General features: G+C 49.1%; 1 protein-coding gene across 1 annotated transcript in view; it reads right to left on the bottom strand.

Annotated features, from left to right (window-relative positions):
- Positions 1–25,673, bottom strand: part of GAB2 (GRB2 associated binding protein 2) — a 139,856-nt gene extending 114,183 nt beyond the window's left edge. The window contains exon 1 of the mRNA XM_035114566.2: positions 25,088–25,673. Coding sequence (XP_034970457.1) covers positions 25,088–25,171 — 84 coding nt within the window. The 5' untranslated portion in view covers positions 25,172–25,673. The remainder of the gene's footprint in view (positions 1–25,087) is intronic.
- Between the last annotated feature and the right edge of the window lie 320 nt (positions 25,674–25,993).

The following is a 25,993-nucleotide window of genomic DNA, read 5'->3' as shown; positions in this document are numbered from 1 at the left end:
GGTCAGGGATGATGGGAATTGTAGTCCCAAAACAACTGGAGGGCCAAGTTTGGCCATCACTCCATTAAAGGAAGCACACAGCTTACTAAGAGGTCAAGTCAAACTATCCATTAATTAAGCAATTCCCTTATAAAAGTTCCTATGACTGGAAGGGGGGGCTCCATGGGCGAAACCAATAACCTCTCTCTGTCCCTTAGGGTACTTTATCTGGAAACAGCTCCCTTATGAACAGTCTCCTTTGGGAGGCGGTGGACTCTCCTTCCTTGGGAGATTTTTAGGTAGAGGTTGGATGGCCATCTGTCGTGGATGCTTTGGCTGAGATTCCTGCATTGCAGGGGGGTGGGCTAGCGTGCTCCTTTGAGCCCCTTCCAACTCTGCAATTCTACGACTCCACGACTGGCAAATTCCCGCCCCCTTCCTCCATTACTTTCCAAGGCTGAAACGAATTATACGAATTATACGGGAACCTGCTCTGACATGCTGCTGTCAACGTCTCTCTCCCCCCTGTGGAGAAAGGAGAGAGGAGGTTGCTTGGAAACTAGATTACTTCTCATTCTTAGAAAGCAGTCGAGATGGTGGTGAGGTCACAATGCCAGGTTTAGCAGGGGCTTGCTGAAACGGCTTTCTGCCTAGAAGGGAGAGAATGAGCAAGAGATGGCTTCCAGTCCTTGGTTGACTTCATCTAGCACAAGGATGGGGAAGCTGCGGCCCTCCAGAGGTTGAGGGCCGCAGTCCAAGAGCAGGTGGAGAGCTGGTGCTGTTGTTGTTGTTGTTATTTATTAAATTTGCACACCACACTTCAACCGAAGATCACGGGGTGGTTCACAACAAATTAATCATTTTTTACAACATCTGGATTTGCCCAACTTTAGAAGAGGAACTGAAGAAGGGGGCTAGGCAGTTTTGCATTTCATAGAATCATAGAATTGGAAGAGACCACAAGGGCCATCCAGTCCAACCCCCTGCCAAGCAGGAAACACCATCAAAACATTCTTGACATATGCCTGTCAAGCCTCCGCTTAAAGACCTCCAAAGGAGGAGACTCCACCACACTCCTTGGCAGCAAATCCCACTGTCGAACAGCTCTTGCTGTCAGGAAGTTCTTCCTAATGTTTAGGTGGAATCTTCTTTCTTGCAGCTTGAATCCATTGCTCCGTGTCCACTTCTCTGGAGCAGCAGAAAACAACCTTTCTCCCTCCTCCATATGACATCCTTTTATATATTTGAACATGGCTATCATATCACCCCTTAACCTTCTCTTCTCCAGGCTAAACATACCCAGCTCCCTAAGCTGTTCCTCATAAGGCATCGTTTCCAGGCCTTTGACCATTTTCGTTGCCCTCTTCTGGACACGTTCCAGCTTGTCAGTATCCTTCTTGAACTGTGGTGCCCAGAACTGGATTGATTTAAATCAAGTCTTACTGACTAGTGATTTAAATCGAGATTTAAATCAATCTGATTTAAATCAAATCCACCCTGTTGCTTTCTGTTGCAAGGAGGTTTAGGACCAGAGTTTTCCTTCTCCTAGATGGGCTACCTTCCAAGTTTGATGAGCCCCTCACTTCCCTCCATAGCACGTGCAGAAACCGCCTCCTAGACCGTTGGACCCACTCTTGTGTCTCATCCTCTCAATCTGCCAGATTTTATCTTTGCATGCAGAGGAAGTCCCTCACCTGGTTTAGCCGGCCAGTCGAAGCCCTTTCCCTTGGTACAGCTGCTTCTAGGAGTCACAGGTGAGAGCTGTTTGCAGGGTGGGAACCTAACTACCCCAGAAGGAGCCTATGCACGCCAGTAGACACATCAGGGAGGTAATGTGGGAATGTTGAGGGTGGCAGAAGAGGATATATTGATCATTGATATCCTTCCTAACTTGCGCTAGCAAGTTTATTCACTTAGCAGAGTGGATTCCCCTTCTTACGCAGCAGAAAGCTGGTTGCCAACTCATGTGAGTCTCTTAAAACAACAAGCAATTCAATCTGGCATGCCCAGATTGAGATACAGTGGTACCTTGGTTCTCAAACATCTTGGTACTCAAATAACTTGGAACCTGAACACTGAAAACCCAGAAGTAAGTGTTCCAATTTGTGAACTTTTTTCGGAAGCCAAACGTGTTCTGTTTTGAGTGCCACCCTTCTGTTTTGAGTGTTACGCAGAGGTTTGTTTTTCTGACTGTGTGGAACCCAGTTCAGCTAGTGATTGATTGATTGATTGTGTGACTGCAGTACATTGGTTATTGCTTTCATTTAATGTATCAGATTCGTGTTAAGTTGCTGTTTTAGGGGTTGTTTTTAAAAGTCTGGAACGGATTAACCCATTTTGCATTACTTTCGATGGGAAAGCGCGCCTTGGTTTTGGAATGCTTTGGTTTTGGAACGGACTTCCGGAATGGATTAAGTTTGAGAACCAAGGTGCCACTGTATGTTCTATTATTCCTGGTAAGACCCCTTTGAGCCCTCCTGAAAGAATAAAGACACCACAGTCTTATTCATAAGTAACAAAAAGCCAGTTTCACTCATGATCAGGCAGAGCGCAGTGTGATCCCTGAAGGCAGACTTTAGGCTTAAAAGTTACAAACATGTACAAACAGGTTTACCCCATATGGGAGATAACATAGGGAGACTGCTGGCTGGCTGCCAGCCGTCCAGTCCAGGTGAATCAGGATGTTTGCAGGACGAAAAAGAGGATCAAAGAGAGAGAGGTCGCTGCGTAACTTGGCCTTTTACCAGGTCTGGAAAGGTCACACCCCATCTACTAGTCACATGCAAGGAAAGATGCTCCCAGCCAGGTGTAGCAGGAAGTTCGACTGGCTGGAACAACATCCCCTCGCATGTCCACTCTAGCAAAACAGGTATTGTTGTACTTGACTGCTCCCAGTGGATTGCATCCCACAGGTAAAAGTCAGCTCCAACAGAATTAAATTGAGCCTCGAAAAGCTAATCGATAGTAATAAGAGGTTAAGGAAACACGAGGGAAAGGGACACACAATTTGCGGCGTGCTTATTTCTAATATGAATGCAGAGAGGGAAGTCAAATGAAGAATAGTCCCTCAAGACTCTCCGCTTACGGGTCTGGGCTACTGTAGAAACGGTTGCAATTAGCCTTCTGAACTAAAGTTACATCCCGAACGGTTAAAAAGAGAGATGGGAAACTTTCCAAAATACGAGCTGCCAAAGCAATTGTGGAGGGGGCTATGAGCTCAGTGGTTTAATTGCCTTTGAAGCAGAGGAGCCTCCTAGAAGTTCGTTTTTTTACAGGTTAATTTTTAACTCCAGAGTCACCTAATTACAGAATTGGGAGCAAAAGCCCCCTCGCCCACTTGATTTGAATTAAACAACACGTCACTAATTAAAAAAACATCAACAAGGGTCAAAGTTGGAGAGGTCAGTGTGCCTCAAATGAGACACACCAGTTGACCTGCGAATGAACTCTTAAAGATGGCGGAAGGTGGGACTGCATCATCGGAGATCTACAACCTCTCCTAGACAATGACAGCTCTCTTTCTCAAGCTCTGGGAGGAAGACCTTTCATTGCCTACAGACAGCCACCCAATCTTAAACAACTGCTCACCCACAATAATACAACCACCAGACTTAACATGGACACTGGTACCAGAGCCTGCAATAAACCCAGGTGCCAACTTTGCAGCCACATACACCCGGACAACACCATTCCTGGCCCCAACAACATAAAACTTACCATCTCAGGACTATTTAAAAATGCTCATCTTCTAACATTGTGTATACCATCAAATGCCAGCAGTGCCCTTCAGCTCTCTATATTGGACAAACAGGCCAAACCCTACGCCAAAGGATAAATGGACATAAATCTGACATCAGGAATCACAAGACACAGATACCAGTAGGACAGCGTTTCTCAACTGTGTGCCGCGAGACGCTGGCTGGTGTGCGGCGACGAGAAGGGCGATTTGCATTGTCACGTGCCTGGCGGCCACCAATAGGCAGCACTAACCCGCCGGAAAGGAAGCCGGCCGGGTCACGACGCGGAGCGAGCGCAGCTCTCAACAGTCACCACCACGGGAGGGTGGTTTTAGACAAACTTAAAGAAGCTGGCTGGATGAGCTCAACCTGAAACTTGCTGAGCAAAGGATTGTGCTGGCAGAGAAATCAGCGGCTTGTGAAGCCTTATTACAGGAGATTGCAACCAACACAGCAATTGGCAAGTGTTTCTTACAGTCATAATTATATAGTCAATATAGGGCGGCACAGAGTTAAATTTTTTAACTTTTTTAATGGTGGTGTGCCTCGTGATTTTTTTCATGGAACAAGTGTGGCTTGGCCCAAAAAAGGTTGAGAAACACTGCAGTAGGAGAACACTTCAATCTCCGAAAGTACCAGGGACCCAAAGGGCCCCAATTAAAGTGATAATGTAAATCCTTATAAATCCTGGAATATGCTTATATTAGTGAATTATGGGAACTTGCTGTATGAAGAAACTTATGATTCAGCAAGGGCCTTCCTTACAGGGAAAGGACAGCAATTACGTCAGTCACACAAAGGCGTATTCATAGCTAAGTTAACATAAATTGTTACATGAAAATAGATACACGGAACCCAGGTCCTCATCTATGCAAACTAACAAAATTGTAGCAGATTACTGAAAATCAAGGTTCACTTAACAATGCTTATTGCGCATGCATATCAGATTAGGTAATGACATGCGTACTAAACTTATATGAGGTAATGAAATATGATTGGTTTAATTGAAATCCTTTGTCTGAAATGTTATAAATACCCCTGCCCAAATCTTTTTTTTGGGGGGGGGTTGTAGTTTTGCGAAAAGATTCGACTGTAACCTTATTGCTTTGCAGTAAACATAATGGACTCCTAACTCCTCTTGTCTCTGAGTCTTATTGGCCTAACTCAGAAGATACCGGTAAGCCATTTTTTGGCTTGCAACACCAGGACATTCTATACAAGATCTCAAAATAGCTGTCGTATTACAAAAGAATTTCAGAAATAGACTGGAAAGAGAAGTTGCTGAACTGCAACTCATTACCAAACTTAAAACCATGGAGAGACCTGTTCTGAACAAAGACATTGGATTCTTATCTCATTATACATAATAAAGCTATTTTTAGCCATCTCACCCCTTGCCTTTTCCTGTAGGACCAATTGCAGTCATTAACAGTCAACTGGTTTACCACACCTATCAGCCAATCACCCATTCCCACCACCCTTCTGAGTAATACCCCTCCCCACCCTCTCACTATATATAAGGGTCTGGAGACTTCTGTTTCAGTGTATCTGAAGAAGTGTGCATGCACACGAAAGCTCATACCTATGACAAACTTAGTTGGTCTCTAAGGTGCTACTGGAAGGAATTTTTTTTTTTGTTTCGCCTACGCCAGACCAACACGGCTACCTAGCCGTAACTAGAACTATTTGTGTGTGTGTGTGTGTGTGTATAATTTTTATTAAGTTTTCTATTTTACAATTCAAAATAGGTATTCATTAAGCAACCTTAAAATGTCAATGACTTCCCTTCTTCTCTTTCCATGGTTCAATTTGCATATCATAAATCCCTGCATATTTTACATAAACTAAACCATTACGGACTTGCAAGCTGCCTTGAGACAATTCTTTTTTGCGGAAAGCGGCGGATAACGAAACAAAAACGAACATGCCCTTTGGGGAGGGTGGGAATCCTCATGGCTGATGAATCAGCCCCAAGCCCTTCTAGCTAAGAGTTCTCTTGGCTTGACCACACAAACACACACAGAGAAAGAAACGTGGTTTTATTCAAACCAGATTACTGAAATTGCATTAAGCATCACGGTGCACATGCTTAATTAGGGCCCAGTAGCCGACTCTTTGCTCGGCCCAGCGTTCCCAACTGCTTTGAGCTGGATTGGAAGAGAAGAGGAAAACCGATTAAAACCACCAGCTAATCCAAATTGCTTCATTCATCCTTCCCCTCTACTACGCAGATCTGGCAGGCCAGCCTGAACTCTGTTGTGCTGTTACACCATTTCTCTCATTATCCAAATTGATTCCTTCCTCCGCATGGACCGTTTCCGAAAAAAGGGCAAAAAACCCCACAACAACCATCAACAACGGCTGTCATTGTAGTTTGAATCACCCACATGCTCTGTGAGACAAAACAGAAATGAGAGAGAGAGAGAGAGAGAGGGAGAGAGAGAGGGGGGGGGGGGGGAAGGAAGGAAGCTTTCGCAGAATTACCAATTTGCTCCTTAGTCATAATGGGAAGTGTTATTTACACTCAAATACCAAACACTAAAAGTGCCTTTATTGCGGAAGTTTTAAGGACCAAAATGTAGTGTTTTTGCTTCTAAAAAAACCACCCTTTGCATTTGCTTGGGCAAATAAACTTTAAGAAAATATTTATTTATAGCGCTAAGTAGCGGCCTTCAAACGTCCTATTTTAAAGGGACCTTTTCCATATTGAGTAATCCGGGGGGGGGGGGGGGAACGGGTCCTCTGTCCCCTCCCTTCCCCAGCCCAACTTTGCACCCTCCTTGGGTGTTCTTGCCTAGCTGGAATGTGTCATCAACTCACAGCATTGTAGAGTTGGAAGGGACAATAGAAAGGGTCGTTTGGGACATGGACTAGGATTCTTTGCAATTCTCTTGCATTTCCGTGACAGGGGTTCCGGGGGTCCCTGGTGGGTCAGTGCACTAGTGGGGGATTTTTTTTTCAGCCTGAGAGCCAAATTCCCTTCTGGGCTACCTCCCGGGGGCCACACCTGCCGGGGGGGGGGGCTGGGCTAGAGGCAAAAGGTTGGCAGAGCAATGGATGCAATTTTTTTACCTTTTTGCAATAGGTAAAAATTCTCTTGACACTCCTCTCCATCCTCCATCTTATATATTTACACCCAGACTTTTTCCCGGACAGAAATCAAGGCAGCTGGAATCGCTAAACATAAACACACAAAAACAATCCTTAAAATAATCACTGGACATAGTTTTTATCACTTGGGAGCATCTTTTGGAATAAAGGGAAACTGGGATTGAATTATGTCCTGAGGTAAACATACGAAGTTTTTTGTCTTGGGTTATTTGTGCCGACGGACAAACTAACATGCAAACACACAGCCAGAGACAGACAGACAGACAGACAGAGAATGGATTCCTAGCTTGAAAGCCAACCGCCTGAAATAAAAAGGGCAGGAATTTAGGTCAGGCCAGCTGGCAATCAATGGGCGACGTTAAGATGATGGAAAAACCCTGTGTTGTGTAAAAATCAGGCATCAGGCCAGAAGCCCGTGGGAAGCCTGCAAGCCGGAAGTGAGCACAAGTACCCCTTCTCCCTGAAGTGTAGGTGGGTTCCCACAAGGCAAGCCGCAATGATAACAGCAAGAACCTTTATTGAACTACATAACCGGACAACAGGGGCAAAGAAACTGCTTATATACCGTCCTGAAAGCCTGGGCCACTCCCACTCCCAACGGGATTGGCTGTCTAAACTTCCAAACTGCAAATCACGATTCAAACAACTACACCAGACTTTTAGAAGACATCTGAAGGCAGCCCTGTTTAGGGAAGCTTTTAATGTTTAATAGATTATTGTATTTTAATATTCTGTTGGAAGCTGCCCAGAGTGGCTGGGGAAACCCAGCCAGATGGGTGGGGTATAAATAATATGTTGTTGTTGTTGTTGTTGTTGTTGTTGTTGTTGTTAAGAGTTGTTGTTGTTTAGTCGTTTAGTCATGTCCGACTCTTCGTGACCCCATGGACCATAGCACGCCAGGCACTCCTGTCTTCCACTGCCTCCCACTTTCCTTGGAAGGAAACCAAGGGACAAAATGAACACTCAAGCCCTTCAAGATCCCATTGAGCGGGATTGCTTCCAAACGACCATCTGCTTTCAGAATTCCTTGATATCATCGAGGAACAATGTTGTTGTTTAGTCGTTTAGTCGTGTCCGACTCTTCGTGACCCCATGGACCAGAGCACGCAGGGCACTCCTGTCTTGCACTGCCTCCCACAGTTTGGTCAAACTCATGTTCGTAGCCTCGAGAACACTGTCCGACCATCTCGTCCTCTGTCGCCCCCTTCTCCCTGTGCCCTCAATCTTTCCCAACATCAGGGTCTTTTCCAGGGAGTCTTCTCTTCTCATGAGGTGGCCAAAGTATTGGCCAAAGTAAGAGTACAAGGGCCAATGGCAGAGGCCCAAATCCTGAAATGTTCTGTGATTGGACATCATATATCGAATCAGAACACAGGAGCTCAGAATCCTTAATCAAGACAAGCTCAGCCAAAAACAGGCCACGGAATACATAACACCCCTTCCTGCAGTTTCAGAAGCATTGCTGCCTCAAACCATGGATAGCCTTTTCCTCCACCAATTTGTCTGACAGGGTTGTTGTAGAGATTAAATGAGGATGGGGGTGAACCACGACCGCCACCCTGAGCACTTTGGGAAATAAAAGATGGAGGAGAAATGCAGTAAATAAAATAAAAATTATGGGGGAGTAAGTCCCATAGTTTTAAATACAGTACATGCTGCAAGAAGGAGTATGCTTTTTAATCTTCCATCATTCAGCATCCCTGGATGCCCACATTAGGAGAGGGAGGAAAGTTCTCTGCCCAATTTCTCAATGTTGTGAGTAATTTCAGGGCTTCCAGTGTGGTGTAGTGGTTAAGAGCGGTGGACTCCTAATCTGATGAACCGGGTTCGCGTCTCCGCTCCTCCACATGCAGCTGCTGGGCGACCTTGGGCTAGTCACACTTCTCTGAAGTCTCTCAGCCTCACTCACCTCACAGAGTGTTTGTTGTGGAGGAGGAAGGGAAAGGAGAATGTTAGCTGCTTTGAGACTCCTTCGGGGAGTGATAAAGCGGGATATCAAATCCAAACTCCTCCTCCTCCTCCTCCTCCACCACCACCTCCTCCTCCTCCTCCTTATCTTCTTCTTCTTCTTCTTCTTCTTCTTCTTCTTCTTCTTCTTCTTCTTCTTCTTCTTCTTCTTCTTCTTCTTCTTCTTCCAATCATACCACCTGTTAAATTGCCTTTCCCCCTCCCCAAGCTAAAAGGAAGAAAACCCCATGCTGGGTGGGTTTTTGTTAGAGAAGGAAACCAGTGTTAGAAACTCCAGATATATTAGCTAGGTGCCAAATGGCCCCTTGAACCAGGGTTACAGTCGCCAAAACGGAACGCCTAGTTGGCATTTTGCGGCCAGACGTCTCAAAAGTCGTATTTTCCAATACGGCGTTTTGGTTCCTGAAATTGGGCAGACGAAAGATCGCGGGCAGGATTCTGCAGGATGGGTTGCTTGCGTGTGAAAGCAGTCAAGATCCCCAGGCAAGCAGCTCCAGATGGTGGAGATGTCCAGAGCCATCTGGTGCCCAGGCATCTTCACAGGGTCACAAGTGCCCGATAGCCAGGTGCCTTTTTTTAAAAAAAAATCAGGATGGTGCATGCCAATTTTTATTGCCCAGGGAAAAAAGTTTGGGTGCCACTGCCTTAGCTCAACAAATCCGCTTAGAAAACAACAACAAAACGCGCTGGAAAGTCTAGGACAAATGAATGATTAACGGGAAGATGCGTAAAACACCCCAAAAGCAAATTAGGGTGAATGCTGTTTGTCGTATACCAGCCCCATAAACAAATCCGAACGAATGCTCAGTAAAAATCTGGTGTTCACAAACCACTGTGTCAGCTCTGGCCAAGCAAATCAGGAAAAATGCTGAATAAACAGGAGGCCATCTGTCTGTCGGTAGGCTTTTTATTATGTTTTTATCTTTGCTGTTCTGTGTTAATGTTGTACGCCGCCCTTGGATCTTTTTATGAAAGGGCGGTATATAGATTGAATAAACAGAAATAATAATCTGGAACAGCCCTTAAAAGAATGGTCGGTTCCCTTTACGTTTCCTCCAGGGTACGAATTCCTCCTGCATGCCCTTAAATGTCTTTTATAGAGCACTCGGACTCGGGAGGAAGATAAATCATTCATGCTCAGTGCTGAGCGTGAGCCATCACAAGCAACGAATCCAGAGCTAAAAATGTACATGACTTTCCTTGAGCGCAAAGCAGGGCTTGGAAACACGTGCGGCTATGCGATCTATCGCAGCAGGTAGATGGGAACAGCTCGGACGGCGCTTGCTGGCTTCTGTTTCGTCGGCAATATGTTTCTCAATGAGACCAGGTGCACATGGACTTCATGTGCAGGCTGTTTTCAGAGCACTCTCGACACGGGGGAGTCCGGTTGCCATACTGTGAGATCTTAGAAGGAAGACGAGTGAAATGCGGCAGTTTTGCTCTTCTTGGAAGAAGCCGGTTTCTCAAGAAAGAAGTCTAGTGTCCAGGTCAAGGGAAGTCATGGTCCCACTCTCTTCTGCCTTGGTTAGACCACACCTGGGATACTGTGCCCATTCTGAGCAGCACAAGGATGTTGAGAACCTGGGAAATGTGCAGAGAGGATGACAAAGATTGTTTTCTGCTGCTCCAGAGAAGCGGACACGGAGCAATGGATTCAAACTACAAGAAAGAAGATTCCACCTAAACATTAGGAAGAACTTCCTGACAGTAAGAGCTGTTCGGCAGTGGAATTTGCTACCAAGGAGTGTGGTGGAGTCTCCTTCTTTGGAGGTCTTTAAGCAGAGGCTTGACAGCCATCTGTCAGGAATGCTTTGATGGTGTTTCCTGCTTGGCAGGGGGTTGGACTGGATGGCTCTTGTGGTCTCTTCCAACTCTATGATTCTATGATCCAGGGTCTGGAAACCAAGTGTGAGGGGCAAGGGATATCGCGAAGCCCCTCCCCTCCTGAGTTCCAGCCCAGCCCCGAGCGAGGCTGAAAAGAGGGAAAGCTCCAGCTCAAGTGGGGAAACAGGAAGTGGTGTACAAGGCTCTGGCAGGGTAGAAGAGCCATCGTCCCAGGTGGGACAGGAAGGGGGAAGGAAGGGGGGCAGACCAGTCCCCCCAACTCCGGAACTTCGCAGAAAGCGTCGGGGGAAGAGGATGGGTCTCCCCAAGTTGTTATGCTGGCGCAAGACGCGCCAAAAGCCACTTGGAGGTTCTGATTCAAGCTGAACAGATGTGTCTTTGTAAATAGCACTGCCATCAGCACTGTAAATACTCAGCACCAATAAAAGATAAAATGCAGAGCTGTGTAGAGTCGTTACTCTGAAGTAGCCCAATCTGGCCACCGTGACAGCAACCTCCAAGTCTTTCTGGCTACTTTGGAGCGGCCGCGATGAGCGCGCAAGACGCTGAGCAGTGGAGGCTGGAGGCCGAAGCCGCGGCACAAGAATTACAGAAATTGCAGAACCTGACAGCGCAGGCACACCAGCAATTACTTGCCGCTCAGGAGGAAGCGCGAGGAACACGGGAGGATGTTCGGGACTATGTAAGGGGCTGTGACACCTGCCAGCGAGCAAAGGTGGTCAGAGCAGCACCAGCAGGGTTGCTGGAGCCATTAGCCACACCGCACAGGCCGTGGGAAGTAGTATCCATGGACTTCATCACTGACCTGCCTTCTTCCAGGGGCAAGACCACAGTGTTGGTGGTGGTGGACCTCATGTCCAAAATGTGCCACTTTATACCGTGTGCCAGGGCAGTCTCGGCAGAAGAGACAGCCAAACTGTTTGTTGACCACGTCTTCAGACTGCATGGATTGCCTTTAAGGGTTATTTCGGATCGAGGCCGCCAATTTGTTTCCAGGTTCTGGCGGCGGCTCATGAACCTCCTGCAGGTGGAGGTCAGCTTGTCGACGGCTCGGCACCCGCAGACCAATGGACAGGCGGAGAGGGTCAACGCCATTCTGCAGCAGTACCTGAGATGCTACGTCAGCCAGAGACAGACGGACTGGGTGGATCGCCTGCCACTGGCAGAATTTGCCTACAACAATGCGGTGCACGTCTCCACAGGGGTGTCGCCCTTTAAGGCCAACTACGGGCGCGACCTCAGATCCTTCCCGGAGAGGGAGGGGGAGGAGGAGGAAGCACAGGAGGGGGAAAGCAGTTCGCCATGGAGATGGGAAGCAGAGTTTGAGGACACGGAGGAGGAGATATGGGCATCTCCGAGGTCCATTCAGTCAGGAGAAGAGGTGGACTGGCAGCAGATTTTCACCCCCACCAGCTCTGAGGCCACGGACTTTTTGGGCTTTCCCTCTTCCCAGGAGGAAGGAGGGGGCCAACGGGACTGGGGGGAGGTGTTCACACCAACCGGCTCGGACAGCACGGAGTTTTTAGGCTTTCAGTCACCACCGACACCCGTGCAGCCTCTCGGGAGGGGAGAAGGGGGGCCTGGGAGGGGGGTGGATGTGAGGGGCAAGGGATATCGCGAAGCCCCTCCCCTCCTGAGTTCCAGCCCAGCCCCGAGCGAGGCTGAAAAGAGGGAAAGCTCCAGCTCAAGTGGGGAAACAGGAAGTGGTGTACAAGGCTCTGGCAGGGTAGAAGAGCCATCGTCCCAGGTGGGACAGGAAGGGGGAAGGAAGGGGGGCAGACCAGTCCCCCCAACTCCGGAACTTCGCAGAAAGCGTCGGGGGAAGAGGATGGGTCTCCCCAAGTTGTTATGCTGGCGCAAGACGTGCCAAAAGCCACTTGGAGGTTCTGATTCAAGCTGAACAGATGTGTCTTTGTAAATAGCACTGCCATCAGCACTGTAAATACTCAGCACCAATAAAAGATAAAATGCAGAGCTGTGTAGAGTCGTTACTCTGAAGTAGCCCAATCCGGCCACCGTGACACCAAGCCTTATGAGGAACAGTGGAGGGAACTGGGAATGTTTAGCCTGGCTAAGATGGGACCGAGAGGAGATAGGATAGTCATCTTCAAATATCTCAAAGGGCTGTCACACAGAAGATGGAGGAAGCCTCTTTTCCTCCTGCTCTGGAGGGTAGGACTCGAACCAACGGCTTCAAGTTACAAGAAAGGAGATTCCGACTAAACATCAGGAAGAACTTTCTGACAGTAAGAGCTGTTGTACAGTGGAACAGATGCCCTCAGGAGGTGGTGGACTCACCTTCCTTGGAGGTTTTTAAGCAGAGGCTTAGATGGCATCTGCCACGGATGCTTTAGCTGAGATTCCTGCCTTACAGGGGGCTGGACTAGATGACCCCAGGGTCCTTTCCAACTCTACAAATCTATGATTCTTCTGGTTCCATGAAGGTTCTGATGGTGGAGCAAGCCTAGGGAAGATTGGGGGGGGGGCATTTGGCAGGGTCCACACACCACTGACACCCGAACACAGCCTGCCCCCCCCCGTTCCCCTCTCTTGGGTGTTCCTGCTGTTTGCCATCCCAGAGAAATTCACGTGGACTCCGAATTCCCAATGCTACGTTTTCCTCGTGAGCGCCTACGGCTTTTCTTCCTCCAAAACGCAATTTAAAAACCTCTTCCGTAAAGCGAATGCTGTTGGAAGCGGTCCCTGCACACACACTGCTTCCGCCATGATTGACATTTGGGTTGTTCCCCCCCGCCCCCTTCCTTTAAAATCAAAATATATTTTGAGCAGCTTCTTGGCAGCTTTAAAACACGATGCTCAGGAACTATCTCCCAGACCTGCAGGAAGCCAGAAGGGAAAACATGGCTTTTGAATTGTACGGTCTGATTACGATTCAAATTCTCTCCCCATTCCTCTTCCCTCCCTTCCTTTCCTAGATCGACGCCCCCACCCCACATTCAGTGTGTAGGCTGCACAGTCAGTTTTGAGTTTCCAACGGGAAGAGCACAGGATGATACCCAAATGAAGAAGCTCATTGTTTGGCAGGTCAAGGGTCAGGGATGTGATGTCACGATGTCGGGGAGCGGAACCCGCAGCTGCGTCCCATCCTCTCCAGAGGTCCACGGAAGCAAAACAGCACACAGGCCGCTCCAGGCAGCTGATGTCGTCTGGATCAGGCTTGGCCAGCCTGGTGCCCTCCTGGAGCTGCATTCGAAATTTGCCAGGCGCATTTTGCACCTGGCTATTGGCCACTTGATCGCCGAAGAATTGATGCTTTTGAATTATGGTGCTGGAGGAGACTCTTGAGCAGGGGTCCCCAGACTTACCGTGCGGCGGGCCGGTGCCCGCCGCGCCGACCGCGCGGTGGGCCGGAGGGCAGGGGAGTGCGCGCGCAGCGGGCCGGAGGGCGGGGAAGTGCGCGCCCGTGCGCATGCGCACACGCACCCGTGCGGGAAAAAAATCGCCGAAAATCGCTTGTGCGCATGCGTATGGGCCTCCCCTGACCCGGAAGTGCACCAGAAATGACCTCTTCCGGGTCAGGAGAGGCCCATACGCATGCGCACAAAGGATTTTCGGCGATTTTTTGGCGATTTTTTAGATCGTCGCTGCGCCGCGCGCCGTGAGAGCGGGCGGCGGCAGTGGGCGGCGGGGGTCGTCGCGGGCCGGATTGGAAGGCCGATTGGGCTGCATCCGGCCCGGGGGCCGTAGTTTGGGGACCCCTGCTCTTGAGAGTCCCATGGACTGCAAGAAGATCAAACCTTGGGAGAAAAGCAATTACAAACCTAGAGAGCATCTTAAAAAGCAGAGACATCACCTTGCCGACAAAGGTCCGTATAGTTAAAGCTATAGTTTTCCCAGTAGTGATGTATGGAAGTGAGATCTGGACCATAAAGAAGGCTGATCGCCGAAGAATGGATGCTTTTGAATTGTGGTGCTGGAGGAGACTCTTGAGAGTCCCATGGACTGCAAGAAGATCAAACCTATCCATTCTGAAGGAAATCAGCCCTGAGTGCTCACTGGAAGGACAGATCCTGAAGCTGAGGCTCCAATACTTTGGCCACCTCATGAGAAGAGAAGACTCCCTGGAAAAGACCCTGATGTTGGGAAAGATGGAGGGCACAAGGAGAAGGGGACGACAGAGGATGAGATGGTTGGACAGTGTTCTCAAAGCTGCGAACATGAGTTTGACCAAACTGCGGGAGGCAGTGGAAGACAGGAGTGCCTGGCGTGCTCTGGTCCATGGGGTCACGAAGAGTCGGACACGACTAAACGACTAAACAACAATTGGCCACTTGAAAACAAGTGAAGATGCCCGATGGAGGTGCATTCCTGGGGATCCGGTGATCGTGACTTTTCACACTAGCAACACATCCTGTAGAATTCTCGCTGTGATATTTTATCTGCCCAATCAGAACAATTTTCAGGAACCAAGAAATCAACCAGATGACCCAGTGGTAAACCCCCAAGGAAAGACCGCCTTCTCCCCATATTTATTCCCACCTGCCATTTTGACACAAAGTTTTGCAGGTAGGGAGGGGTGTGACTGTTGGAGGCGTGATGTTTCTGAACGCCAGTTGCTGGGAAGGGCAGTGTGCTGTTGCACTCGGTGTTAAGAAATTGTCAGGTGTGTTTTCCGACGGGCGCGGGTCCAATTGTGATGACGTAGAGATCTCTGGATGCCAGCTTGGCAACCAGAAAGCTGGCCCCTCCAGTTTTCTTAAGCAGGTCAGCAGAAGAGCTTATTCATTGCATTTCTATCCCACTTTTTCTCTCCAAAGAGTACATGGTCCATCCGCCTCCTCAGTGAATCCCTACGACGACCCTGCGAGGTAGGGCCAAGAGGCTGTGACTGACTCCCAAGGTCACCCAGTGAGCTTCATGACCGAGTGGGGACTTGAACCCCGGCCTTCCAGGTCCTAGTCCGACACTCTAACCACTGTACCACATGGGCTTCCTTGAGTCCTTCTGCTATGGGGCAGCGATATAGATTGAGGAGGTAAATAAAGATGTGGAAAGCAAAATATCACTTAGAGAAGGATCTGAAAGATTTTCCTTGGAGCTTTAATTCGTTTTATTCTGTTTTGTTTGATGTTCTAATGTTTGATGTGTTTAATGCCCGGACATTGAGGTCCAGCGCCGAGGGCCTTCTGTCGGTTCCCTCACTGCGAGAAGCCAAGTTACAGGGAACCAGGCAGAGGGCCTTCTCGGTAGTGGCACCCACCCTGTGGAATGCCCTCCCACCAGAGGTCAAAGAGAATAACAATTACCAGACCTTTAGAAGGCATCTTAAGGCAAGCTTTTAATCTTTAAGAAATTAGTGTATTTTAATATTTCTGTTGGAAGCCGCCCAGAGTGGCTGGAAACCCAACCAGATGGGTGGGGTATAAATAATATATTATTATTATTATTATTATTATTATTATTATTATTATTATGTTGTAAACCACTTCGAGATTTTGTCCCTTAAAATATAAAGTGGAACAGAAATGAAACTAATAATAATAATAATCATAATGATGATAATAAATGTCACCGCCAAAAGAAAAAAGGCGCCTAGACTTTCCGTTGTGGCAACCATTACCAAAATTTAAGGTGCCATTTTTCCAACACTGAAATTTGCACTCAGGTCCTGCTAGCGGGCTTGAATTCTGCCAGGCATCTGTCAGGCCACTGTGAGAACAGGATGTGAGCCTGATCCACCACTCTTATGCTACTGGGCGGTTCATAGTTTTGCAAAAAGGTGTTCCAATATTCATTTGATGCTCTCCTGGCGACGTCCCCTTTGGATTTCAGAAAAAGCGCACCCGCGCACGCCTTATTTCCCTGAAAAATAACACTGTGCTCAGACATTTTAACAGTTGTCCCTTGGACAGCAGCCACAAGATAAAAAAACTCTATTTGCATAAACCCATCCGTCCTCAGGAAGGTATTTGCATAAAAGTCAACAGAGTGTCATTTTTGCAAACAACTTGGCTCCCAAACGTTGACAAGTAATTGTTCCGGGATTGAAGGCTTTCAAACCGAACGTCTTCTCTGTTATTACTGCGTAGTTGAACTCTCTGCCATTTTTTTTAAAAAAAGGAAAACACCCACACATGTACTACATCCTTTGAAGCCAGCTACGCTTCGACGTGAAACAGCTAAGCAACAGAAAGCATTACAAGTTTGTATCTGTGAGCAAAGGAACGGCTACAGCCTTGCTCTGTGTAAATGCGGCTACTTGCAGGTAAACATCAGGATGCCATTGTGGCTTTTGTTCTTACTACGGTATCTCTTTATATATCATTTGCAATAGGTTATGGGAACCCCCTCCTAGCCTACTAACCTCCACTTTTGGGAGTTTCCCAGTCTAATAATAATAATAATAATAATAATAATAATAATAATAATAATAATATATTATTATTTATACCCCGCCCATCTGGCTGGGTTTCCCCAGCCACTCTGGGTGGCTTACAACAGAAAAATGAAATAAAACAATTAAACATTAAAAGCCTCCCTAAACAGGGCTGCCTTCAGATGTCTTCTAAAAATCTGGTAGCTGTTTTTCTCTTTGACATCTGATGGGAGGGCGTTCTACAGGACAGGCGCCACCACCAAGAAGGCCCTCTGCCTAGTTCCCTGCAACTTGGCTTCTCGCAATGAGGGAACCGTCAGAAGGCCCTCGGTACTGGACCTCAGTGTCCGGGCAGAACAATGGGGGTGGAGACGCTCCTTCAGGTATACTGGATCGAGGCCGTTTAGGGCTTTAAAGGTCAGCACCAACACTTTGAACTGTGCTCGGAAACATAGGTAAAGGTAAAGGGACCCCTGACCATTAGGTCCAGTCGTGACCGACTCTGGGGTTGCGCGCTCATCTCGCATTATTGGCCGAGGGACCCGGCGTATAGCTTCCAGGTCATGTGGCCAGCATGACAAAGCCACTTCTGGCAAACCAGAGCAGCACATGGAAACGCCGTTTACCTTCCCGCTGTAGCGGTTCCTATTTATCTACTTGCACTTTGACGTGCTTTCGAACTGCTAGGTTGGCAGGAGCTGGGACCGAGCAACGGGAGCTCACCCCGCCACAGGGATTCGAACCGCTGACCTTCTGATCAGCAAGCCCTAGGCTCAGTGGTTTAACCACAGCGCCACCTGGGTCCCACCAACACTTTGAACTGTGCTCGGAAACATACTGGGAGCCAATGTAGATCTTTCACTTTAGATTGCGGGAAAGTTGGGTTGCAGCAGGTATGGGGCAAATGCTACAGTCTGGGGCTCTCTGCTCAGGGACCAGAATGATAAAGGGGATGGAGCAAATCCCCTGGGAGGAAAGGTTGCAATGTTTGGGACTTTTCGGTTCAGAGAGAAGGTGAGTTAGGGCTTACCCATACACACACACACACACCGGCCCCAGAGAAAACCGCTCTTTAATGCTCAACCGGAGGAAATGGCAATTGGGTTTTCTGCAGATTGTCGCCTGTTCCGACTGAGGGCTAAAGAGCAGCTTTTCTCAGGGAAAGGAGTGGCCAGGAGGAAAAACACCCAGAACTGCACCCAGAAAGCGTGGCTCAAGCAGAAAACTGCTCAGACCCATGGAAAAGCAGAAGTGTGGGTAAAGGTAAAGGTAAAGGACCCCTGGGCAGTTAAGTCCAGTCAAAGGTGACTATGGGGTTGTGGCGCTCATCTCGCTTTCAGGCCGAGGGAGCCGGCATTTGTCCACAGACAGCTTTCTGGGTCATGTGGCCAGCATGACCAAACTGCTTCTGGTACAACGGGACAATGTGATGGAAGCCAGAGTGCACAGAAATGCTGTTTACCTTCCCTCCACAGCAGTACCTATTTATCTACTTGCACTGGCGTGCTTTTTAACTGCTCGGTTGGCAGGAGCTGGGACAGAGCAATGGGAGCTCACCCCATCACAGGGATTTGAATCGCCGACCTTCTGATCGGCAAGCCCAAGAGGCTCAGTGGTTTAGACCACAACACCACGACGAACACCCTAAAAGGAGACACGATTGAAGTTTATAAAAAATTCTGTATGGTACGAAGAAAGTGAATGGAGTAAAGTGTTTCTCCCTCTCTCTAGAGACATGTGTTGAAGCTCAATGCCAGAATAGTCTGGGTAGGTAAAAGAAAGTCATTCTTCGCATACTGTGTTAGTTAAACTATGGAACTCGCTTCCCCAGGAGGTAGTGAAAGCCACCAATTTAGATGGATTTGAAACAGATTAGGCAAATTAGAGGGGAGAATTGCCCTTGTGCTCAGCTTCAACTTGAGTTTCCCACCGGCACCACACGACTAAGTGAGCCAAGGGCCTAATCCAGCAGGCTCTATACGTATGCCCCCAATACTTTGCTTCAAGAATCGGTGGACTTTGGAAGAACTGGATCTGAAGCAGGCTTCTATGCTAGGGGCCGCCCCTATCAATGGGCAGAGTGAGGCGTCTGCCTCAGACAGCCGGATGAGGGTTTCGTGAAATGGGAGCTGTTAGGAGACCTCTACTCCTCTTCCAGAATGGTTGGGCATGCAATCCATCTTCGAAAGGGCCTCTGGGAACTGCAGCTCTGCAAGGGGTTCCTAACAACTCTCAGCATCGGTAAGAAACCACAATTCCCAGGATTCTCCAGGGGAAACCATGACTGTTAAAGTGGTATCACAACAGAATTTTAAACGTACAGCTGGGGTGTTCCCAAGTGTAGGATTTGGTGGTGGTGCTGGGCCAGTTGTTGTTCTGCCTCGGTCTGGCCCAATTCTCTGCTAATCATAGAATTACAGAATTGTAGAGTTGGAAGGGACCCCAAGGGACATCTAGTCCAACCCCCTGCAATGCAGGAACCTCAGCTAAAGCATCCGGTTACCTCAACCTGTTCTCCTGTTTTGCTTTCCCCCACTCTTTCTGGAGCGCGGCCACAATCTCCGCATCTGCAAAAGTTCCCTACCATCTTCCAAGAACTGTTCCAAGAAATGTCTGTTTATTTCGACGTTTGCAAGGCCCCAGTTGCGGTGAATTTTTATTAAAGAAATCACGTCCGGTCGGCTTTGCCTTTATGGCTTCTAAGCTCCCGTTTGATCTCCTCCTGGGCTGTAACAATAGCACTTTGAAAGCCCTTCGCTTCTTCAAAGAGTTCAGCGGCCATTAAATAATTAATGCTAATGACAAAAACATGCCATCTCGACCTCCCCCTCCCCGAAGAAAAGAAACAAGTTGATCCATGGCTGCAGAATGCCTAGCCCACAGGTGCAAAGGTCTCTTATAATAAAGAGAAAGAAAGCGAAAGTGGCGAAGGAAGAGATCAAAGGATACGAGGAGGAGTGGGCGAAAACACCTTGCTGCAAAAATCACAGGAGCGGCAAGGGCAGGGAAAGGCCATTAATCTGCTTGGCTAGACAGGTGCGAGAAGCCACTTAGTCCTGCTCACTCCCAGGCCACGGCATTTACTTCCATCACCGGCTAGCCAAGGTGAGCTTCACTCATTTCACTAATGCATCTAATTCTTGGAAGACGCCTTAACGAAGGATAAAACCCAGCTAAGGCCCTCGCCCACCTTCCAGCCCATCTGGGGGCTGCGACGTCCCCATTTCACAGGTTTTATCCTGAAGCTTGTAAATATGTGAACGTTAGAGCTGGGCGATATTTTGCTGTATCGTCCAAAACCGGTTCAAAGTCCATATCGGGATATCGGTTTCATCATTTTCTGACCTGACAATATGTCGTGAATCATGACATGTGTGCCCCCATGCCCAAATGACAATTTGGGACAAACCCTGAACCCAGCTGATGCTTCTCTCGGTTCTTGCGGCCCCTGTTAACTGCGCCGACACAGCTCACCGCGACTTCGTACAAATTACAAGAGCAGGCGCCAGCCAAAATCACGATGCGGGACCAATTGTGAAGCCAGCCAATGCCTCTACAGAGCTCCATCCTTATTTCAGATATCGTAATATATCACAAAGTTTAGCTGGCGGATATATCACAATGTTGTACTATAAACACCGACAACTGGGAAACACTGGCCGGCGAGCGCTCCAATTGGAGAACAGCCTTTACCAAAGGTGTCACGGACTTTGAAGATGCTCAAAGTCAAGATGAAAGGGAGAAATGTGCTAACAGGAAGGCACACTTGGCAAACCCTCACCGTGATCAACTCCTGCCCGGGAACCTATGTCCCCACTGTGGAAGGACGTGTGGATCCAGACTTGGCGTCCACAGTCACTTATGGACTCACTGTGAAAACTGTGTTTATGGAAGACAATCTTACTCGGCTATGAGTGATCACCAAAAAAAGAAGATATTGCAATATTGAAAACCAGGTATCGCCCAGCCCGAGATGTTCACCTCTTCCATCCTTATTTCAGACATCATAATACACCACAATGTTTAGCTGGTGGTGATATGAATTCCATCACCCTTGTGCATCCCTCTTTCCCCACTTTATAACCCCCTTTTTGAGATGTGGCTGCGGGATGTGATACATAAATAGCAGTCAAATACAACATTCCTTGTTTTCCTAGAATGGACATGCAAGGGAATGTTTGGTCCAGCCAGTCGAAAACTTCCTGTTTCCTCCTGGCTGGGACATACTTCCTTTGCATGTGACTAGAGGTGGGCGTGACCTTACCTGTCCAGGTAACAAAAGTACAAGGCACGCAGCACATCTCTCTCTTTTTGACTTCCTCTGTCGTTGGAGCAGCTTTTTAAGCTAAAGGTGCTCTGCTGGCTTCCAGCCAACAGAGGACACTGGGATTATCCCCATATGGCAATGATGGCCAAACTTGGCCCTCCAGCTGTTTTAGGACTACAATTCCCATCATCCCTGACCACTGGTCCTGTTAGCTAGTGGTCCCAAAACAGCTAGAGGGCCAAGTTTGGCCATCACTGCCATATGGGATAGATCAGGGGTCAGCAAACTTTTTCAGCAGGGGGCCGGTCCACTGTCCCTCAGACCTTGTGGGGGGCCGGACTATATTTTGGAAAAAAAATATGAACGAATTCCTATGCCCCACAAATAACTCAAAGATGCATTTTAAATTAAAGGACACATTCTACTCACGTAAAAACACCAGGCAGGCTCCACAAATAACCCAGAGATGCATTTTAAATAAAAGGACACATTCTACTCATGTAAAAACATGCTGATTCCCAGACCATCCGCGGGCCAGATTTAGAAGGCAATTGGGCTGCATCCGGCCCCCGGGCCTTAGTTTGGGGACCCCTGGGATAGATCCACATGAATATAGTTTGTAACTAAGTCTGCCTTCAGGGTTCACACTGTGCTCTGCCTGATGTAAGTAAACTTCTTTTCTTGACTTCGAATAAGATTGTGGCGTCTTTATTTTTTTAAGAGGGATTTAAGGGAACTTACCAGGAACGTACAATTCAGTCTAAAACAGACTGAAGCGTATAATAGCAAAAAGGCTTACAGTACAAGCCTGCAACCAGTTATCCGCTGTGCGTTTTAAAGGGGAACGTAAAACTCGGCTAAGTAAAGGAACTTGCTAGCGCAAGTTAGGAAGGATATTAATAAACAATATATCCTCTCCTGCCTCCCTGAACATTCCCACAGTGGCAACCAAAACTGCTCACCATACAGGCATCGTCAGCCTGCCTTTGTGTCAAGGCACGACAATGCTGACAAGTTTCAGATCTGTTTTCTAATGAATCCCAGAATTTAGCAGCACAACCGGCAATGCATCTCGGCTAACAGCATCAGGGACTCAGCAATTTCATCCATCACCCGAAGCTGGTGCAATTTCGCCGTCAGCGGAGGAGTCGTGGCAGCCAAGAGTTGCAGACTTTGCAGAAGGCTGAGTCATAATCCCTCACCTTGAAGCCAGTTCCAGATCCCGTGCAGGGATGGGAAGGGAGGAGAAGGAGAAGGAACTGGGGATCTCGGAGACAGCCCCTTGCTCCATTTATGATGAGAATAGGGCCTAAGTCGGGAGGTGCTTTAGCACTGTATATCAACACAGAAAATGCCCTCAGAAACACTAAGAGACTCCATGACTCAACGAGGAATTCTTAAAAAAAACAAGCAATGACAAATATCTAATGGCTCCTCACACCTACTGGAGCACACGGCTTAATGACACGGCTATACTACAATATGTCCGCTGTTTAATTTGTGTGCATACACAAACACCGAGGACTCTATTATGGAGGGATGGGGAAAATGACTCCAGAAATCACCATTGCTCAAAATCCCACAAAAGCTGGTCAGTGACCACCTCTAGAGTAGCATGCTGGATTTTTGCTTGACAGACAGCTGTCGAGAGACAGAAATGGCAAGCTTTTTCCTACGTCAAAGACGGGGACAAACAAACACAAAGTTTGTTTTTTGCGCACGTTTTTAGTTCTCTCTCCCACAGGGGTGGGAGAACCCATAGCCCTCCCAAAGTTGTTGAGCTACAACTCCCATAACTTCTCACAACTGTCCATGCTGGCTTGGTGCTGACAGGAAATGGAGCACTGAGCATGAGACGCCAAAAGTCTGTGTCGTGGGTTCGAGGTCCATGTTGGGCAAAAAAAATTCCTGGATTGCAGGGGGTTGGGTAGAAGACCCTCAGGTTGAGCTTTTTTTGGAAACATTGCAGGGGGCAGGCAGACCTGCGGGTATACAAATTCCACAAATCGAATCGAATCTCGGTTAATTTGTGTACTTTCAATGCTTTTATAAAAACAAAACTAAACAATTGGGGATCCCATTCTCCCCATGGGGTGGGAGAGCCGCGGATGCTTAAAGCGTCGCCATGCCGCTTTAAATCGGCAGTGTTAGACGGGGCGGGTCGACGGAACCGGGTTCATACAGCGCGAACCCAGCCGCGCGCGTTCCCAGCCGAGGCCGCCAGGAGGCGCGCAGAGGCGGGCCGAGGCGGAGGCGCGCCCGCAGCAGCCAGACGCTCCCGGAGCGCTCCAGCCCAAACAGCGAAAACAAATCGCCGCCGCCGCCGCCCCTCCCAGTCCGCACCTGTAGCAGCCGGAGCAGCGCAGCCGGGAACAGGCCAAGCCGCTCTCCGCCCAGGTGGCGGCTGCTGCCCAGGCCAACCCTGGCGGAGACGCCCAGCGCCGCTTGGATCCGCAGCTCCGCACTGAGATCCGGAGTCACTCCGGAGCGGCATGGGAAGGGATGCTTACACGCGCGCTCGCCTTTGCCCGCCTCCCCCACCCACCCACCCACCCAAGCGGCGAGTCTGTCGTCTCGTTGTTTCGTTTTTAGAAGTCACTCTCGAAATTTATTTTAAAAGTCTAGCCAGGCAAGCGTTTTGGGTTTGTGTGTGTTTTTAATTGCTGTTCTTACGCACCCGGGTCCAGCCCTGATCCGAATTCGCACCTCTGGAAATGACCTCAAAAGCGGAGACGGAAAGGGGCAAGATGAATTGGTGGGGGAAGCGGGGTGGTGATGGGAAGAAACCGCCGAAAATCATTGTGATGATATACAAACACCCGTGCTACTTAGAAACACACCCCCTACACCGGATTAAAAGCCGGGCAAAATCGAAGCCAGACCCCCACCGATCCACTGGGGTGCGATCCCGCGAAGGCACGCAGCACCGACTTTCAAGTAACAATGTTGGGGTGATTTGCTCCCCGCACCTGCTTCTCTCCGCGGAGAAGCGACAAACGGGTGTGATGTGCGAGAAGGCACCGAGAGGAAGGAAGGCGGGCTGCCTTTCCGAACTGATCCCAAACCAGCCCTCTGCCTCTCTCGCCCTTTCTCTTGTTTGGGACCGGGGCTCATGGGACACGATCGATCCCGTCTGCACAAGCAGCAGCCCAACCAACCCCAGCGACGCGGCTCGCCCCCCCCCCGATCATTTTCACCGCTAGCTAACCTTCAACTAAGGACAAGCTATTGGGGCGGCGGCGGCAGCGGCGGCGGGGAGGGGGGGATCCATGCTTGCACCGAGATTTTGCAATTGCACACACACAAAATCCTGGAGTTTGCAATTACACGTACACAATCCTGGACGTTGCGATGACACACAACCATGAGCTTTGCAATTTACACACACACACACAATCCTGGACACGCAATCCAGTACCTTGCATTCCGACCCCCCACCCCCCAAAAAACAAACAAGGACTTTGTAGCTATCACACACACAATCCTGGACGTTGCAATTATGGGCACATAATCCCAAGACCTAGCAGTCACACACACGCACCAACTAGGGCTTTATAAGCTACACATGCACAATCCTGGACTTTTGCAAATCACACAAACAAACAAACACAGACAAACAAACAATCCAGGACTTTGCAATTGCGCACGCCCATCCAAACAATTCTGGATGTTGCAATTCTACACACACACGCACACACACACAATCCTGGACTCCCGCTTGGGCACAGCCCGATCGGCCTCTCCCGATTTCTCTCTCTCTCTCACACACACACACACACACAAACAAACACACTCCTTGTCCGTTTTTTCCAACCGCCTCGCTTCCTCCTCCTCCGGACTTACGTATCTCCTCAACTTCTTCTCCGGCGGCGATTTGCGCAGCCAGCCCGAGCAGACCACCTCGCCGCCGCCTCCGGCTCCGCTCATGCTGCGCGGGGGCGCACAGGGGCGCTGGCCGCCTCCGCCTGCTCCTGGAGCTCAGCGCCGAGTGGCCCGCGGCCGGGTCGCCTCCTTTTGGCCCTCTCTCGGCTGCGCCCTCGCCCGCCTGCTCCGGCTCACAATGGCCATTCAGCGGCGCCGGCCCGCGGCAGCTCCCGATCGCCCCTTGCACGCTCTGCGCCTCCGCCCGCAGCGCAGAAGAGCCATCCGTTCCCGGCGGCTGCTCCCCGAGCCGCCTCCTTCTCCATCCCCCGGACCACAGTGGCGCTTCTGTCTGCCAGCTCGCTGTTGTCCTCCTCCTTCGCCTTTCCTGGGGAGGGTAGTGTCCCCCTTCCTGCTTCCCTTCCCGGAGAGGGGAGAGAGCAGGGAGCGAGAGAAGACGATGCTGAGAGCGAGCGCCCTTGCTCTGCCTCCTCTCTGTGCGCGCTCCCCGACCGACCCCTTGGGCGGCTCGGAAAGCAGGAAACTCCTCGCCGCCTCTGGAGCTCGCTCTCCCCACCCTCTCCAAGCGCACCCCGCCTACCTGGCAGGCTGGCCAAAAACGCACTTGTTTGGAAACAGAGCGCCTTGCCAAAAAAAGGCCGAGCGGAGTCGCTTTGTTGCCGCGGTGATCGGTGACGCGTGGGAAAAGAGCCACAGCGGCATTAAGGATGATGATGATGATGATAATGATAATAATAATAATAATAATATAAATAAATAAAATAATAATAAACATTTGACCAATGATGCTGAGAAGGGCATCATTATGGCATGGAGAAAGACAGTGATATATTTATTTTGACCCTGCCTGATTCCCCGGGGCAGGGA

The sequence above is a fragment of the Zootoca vivipara genome, chromosome 4, assembly GCF_963506605.1.
Source record: "Zootoca vivipara chromosome 4, rZooViv1.1, whole genome shotgun sequence".
Lineage (NCBI taxonomy): Eukaryota > Metazoa > Chordata > Lepidosauria > Squamata > Lacertidae > Zootoca > Zootoca vivipara.
This window is presented reverse-complemented; position numbering and strand designations above follow the sequence as displayed.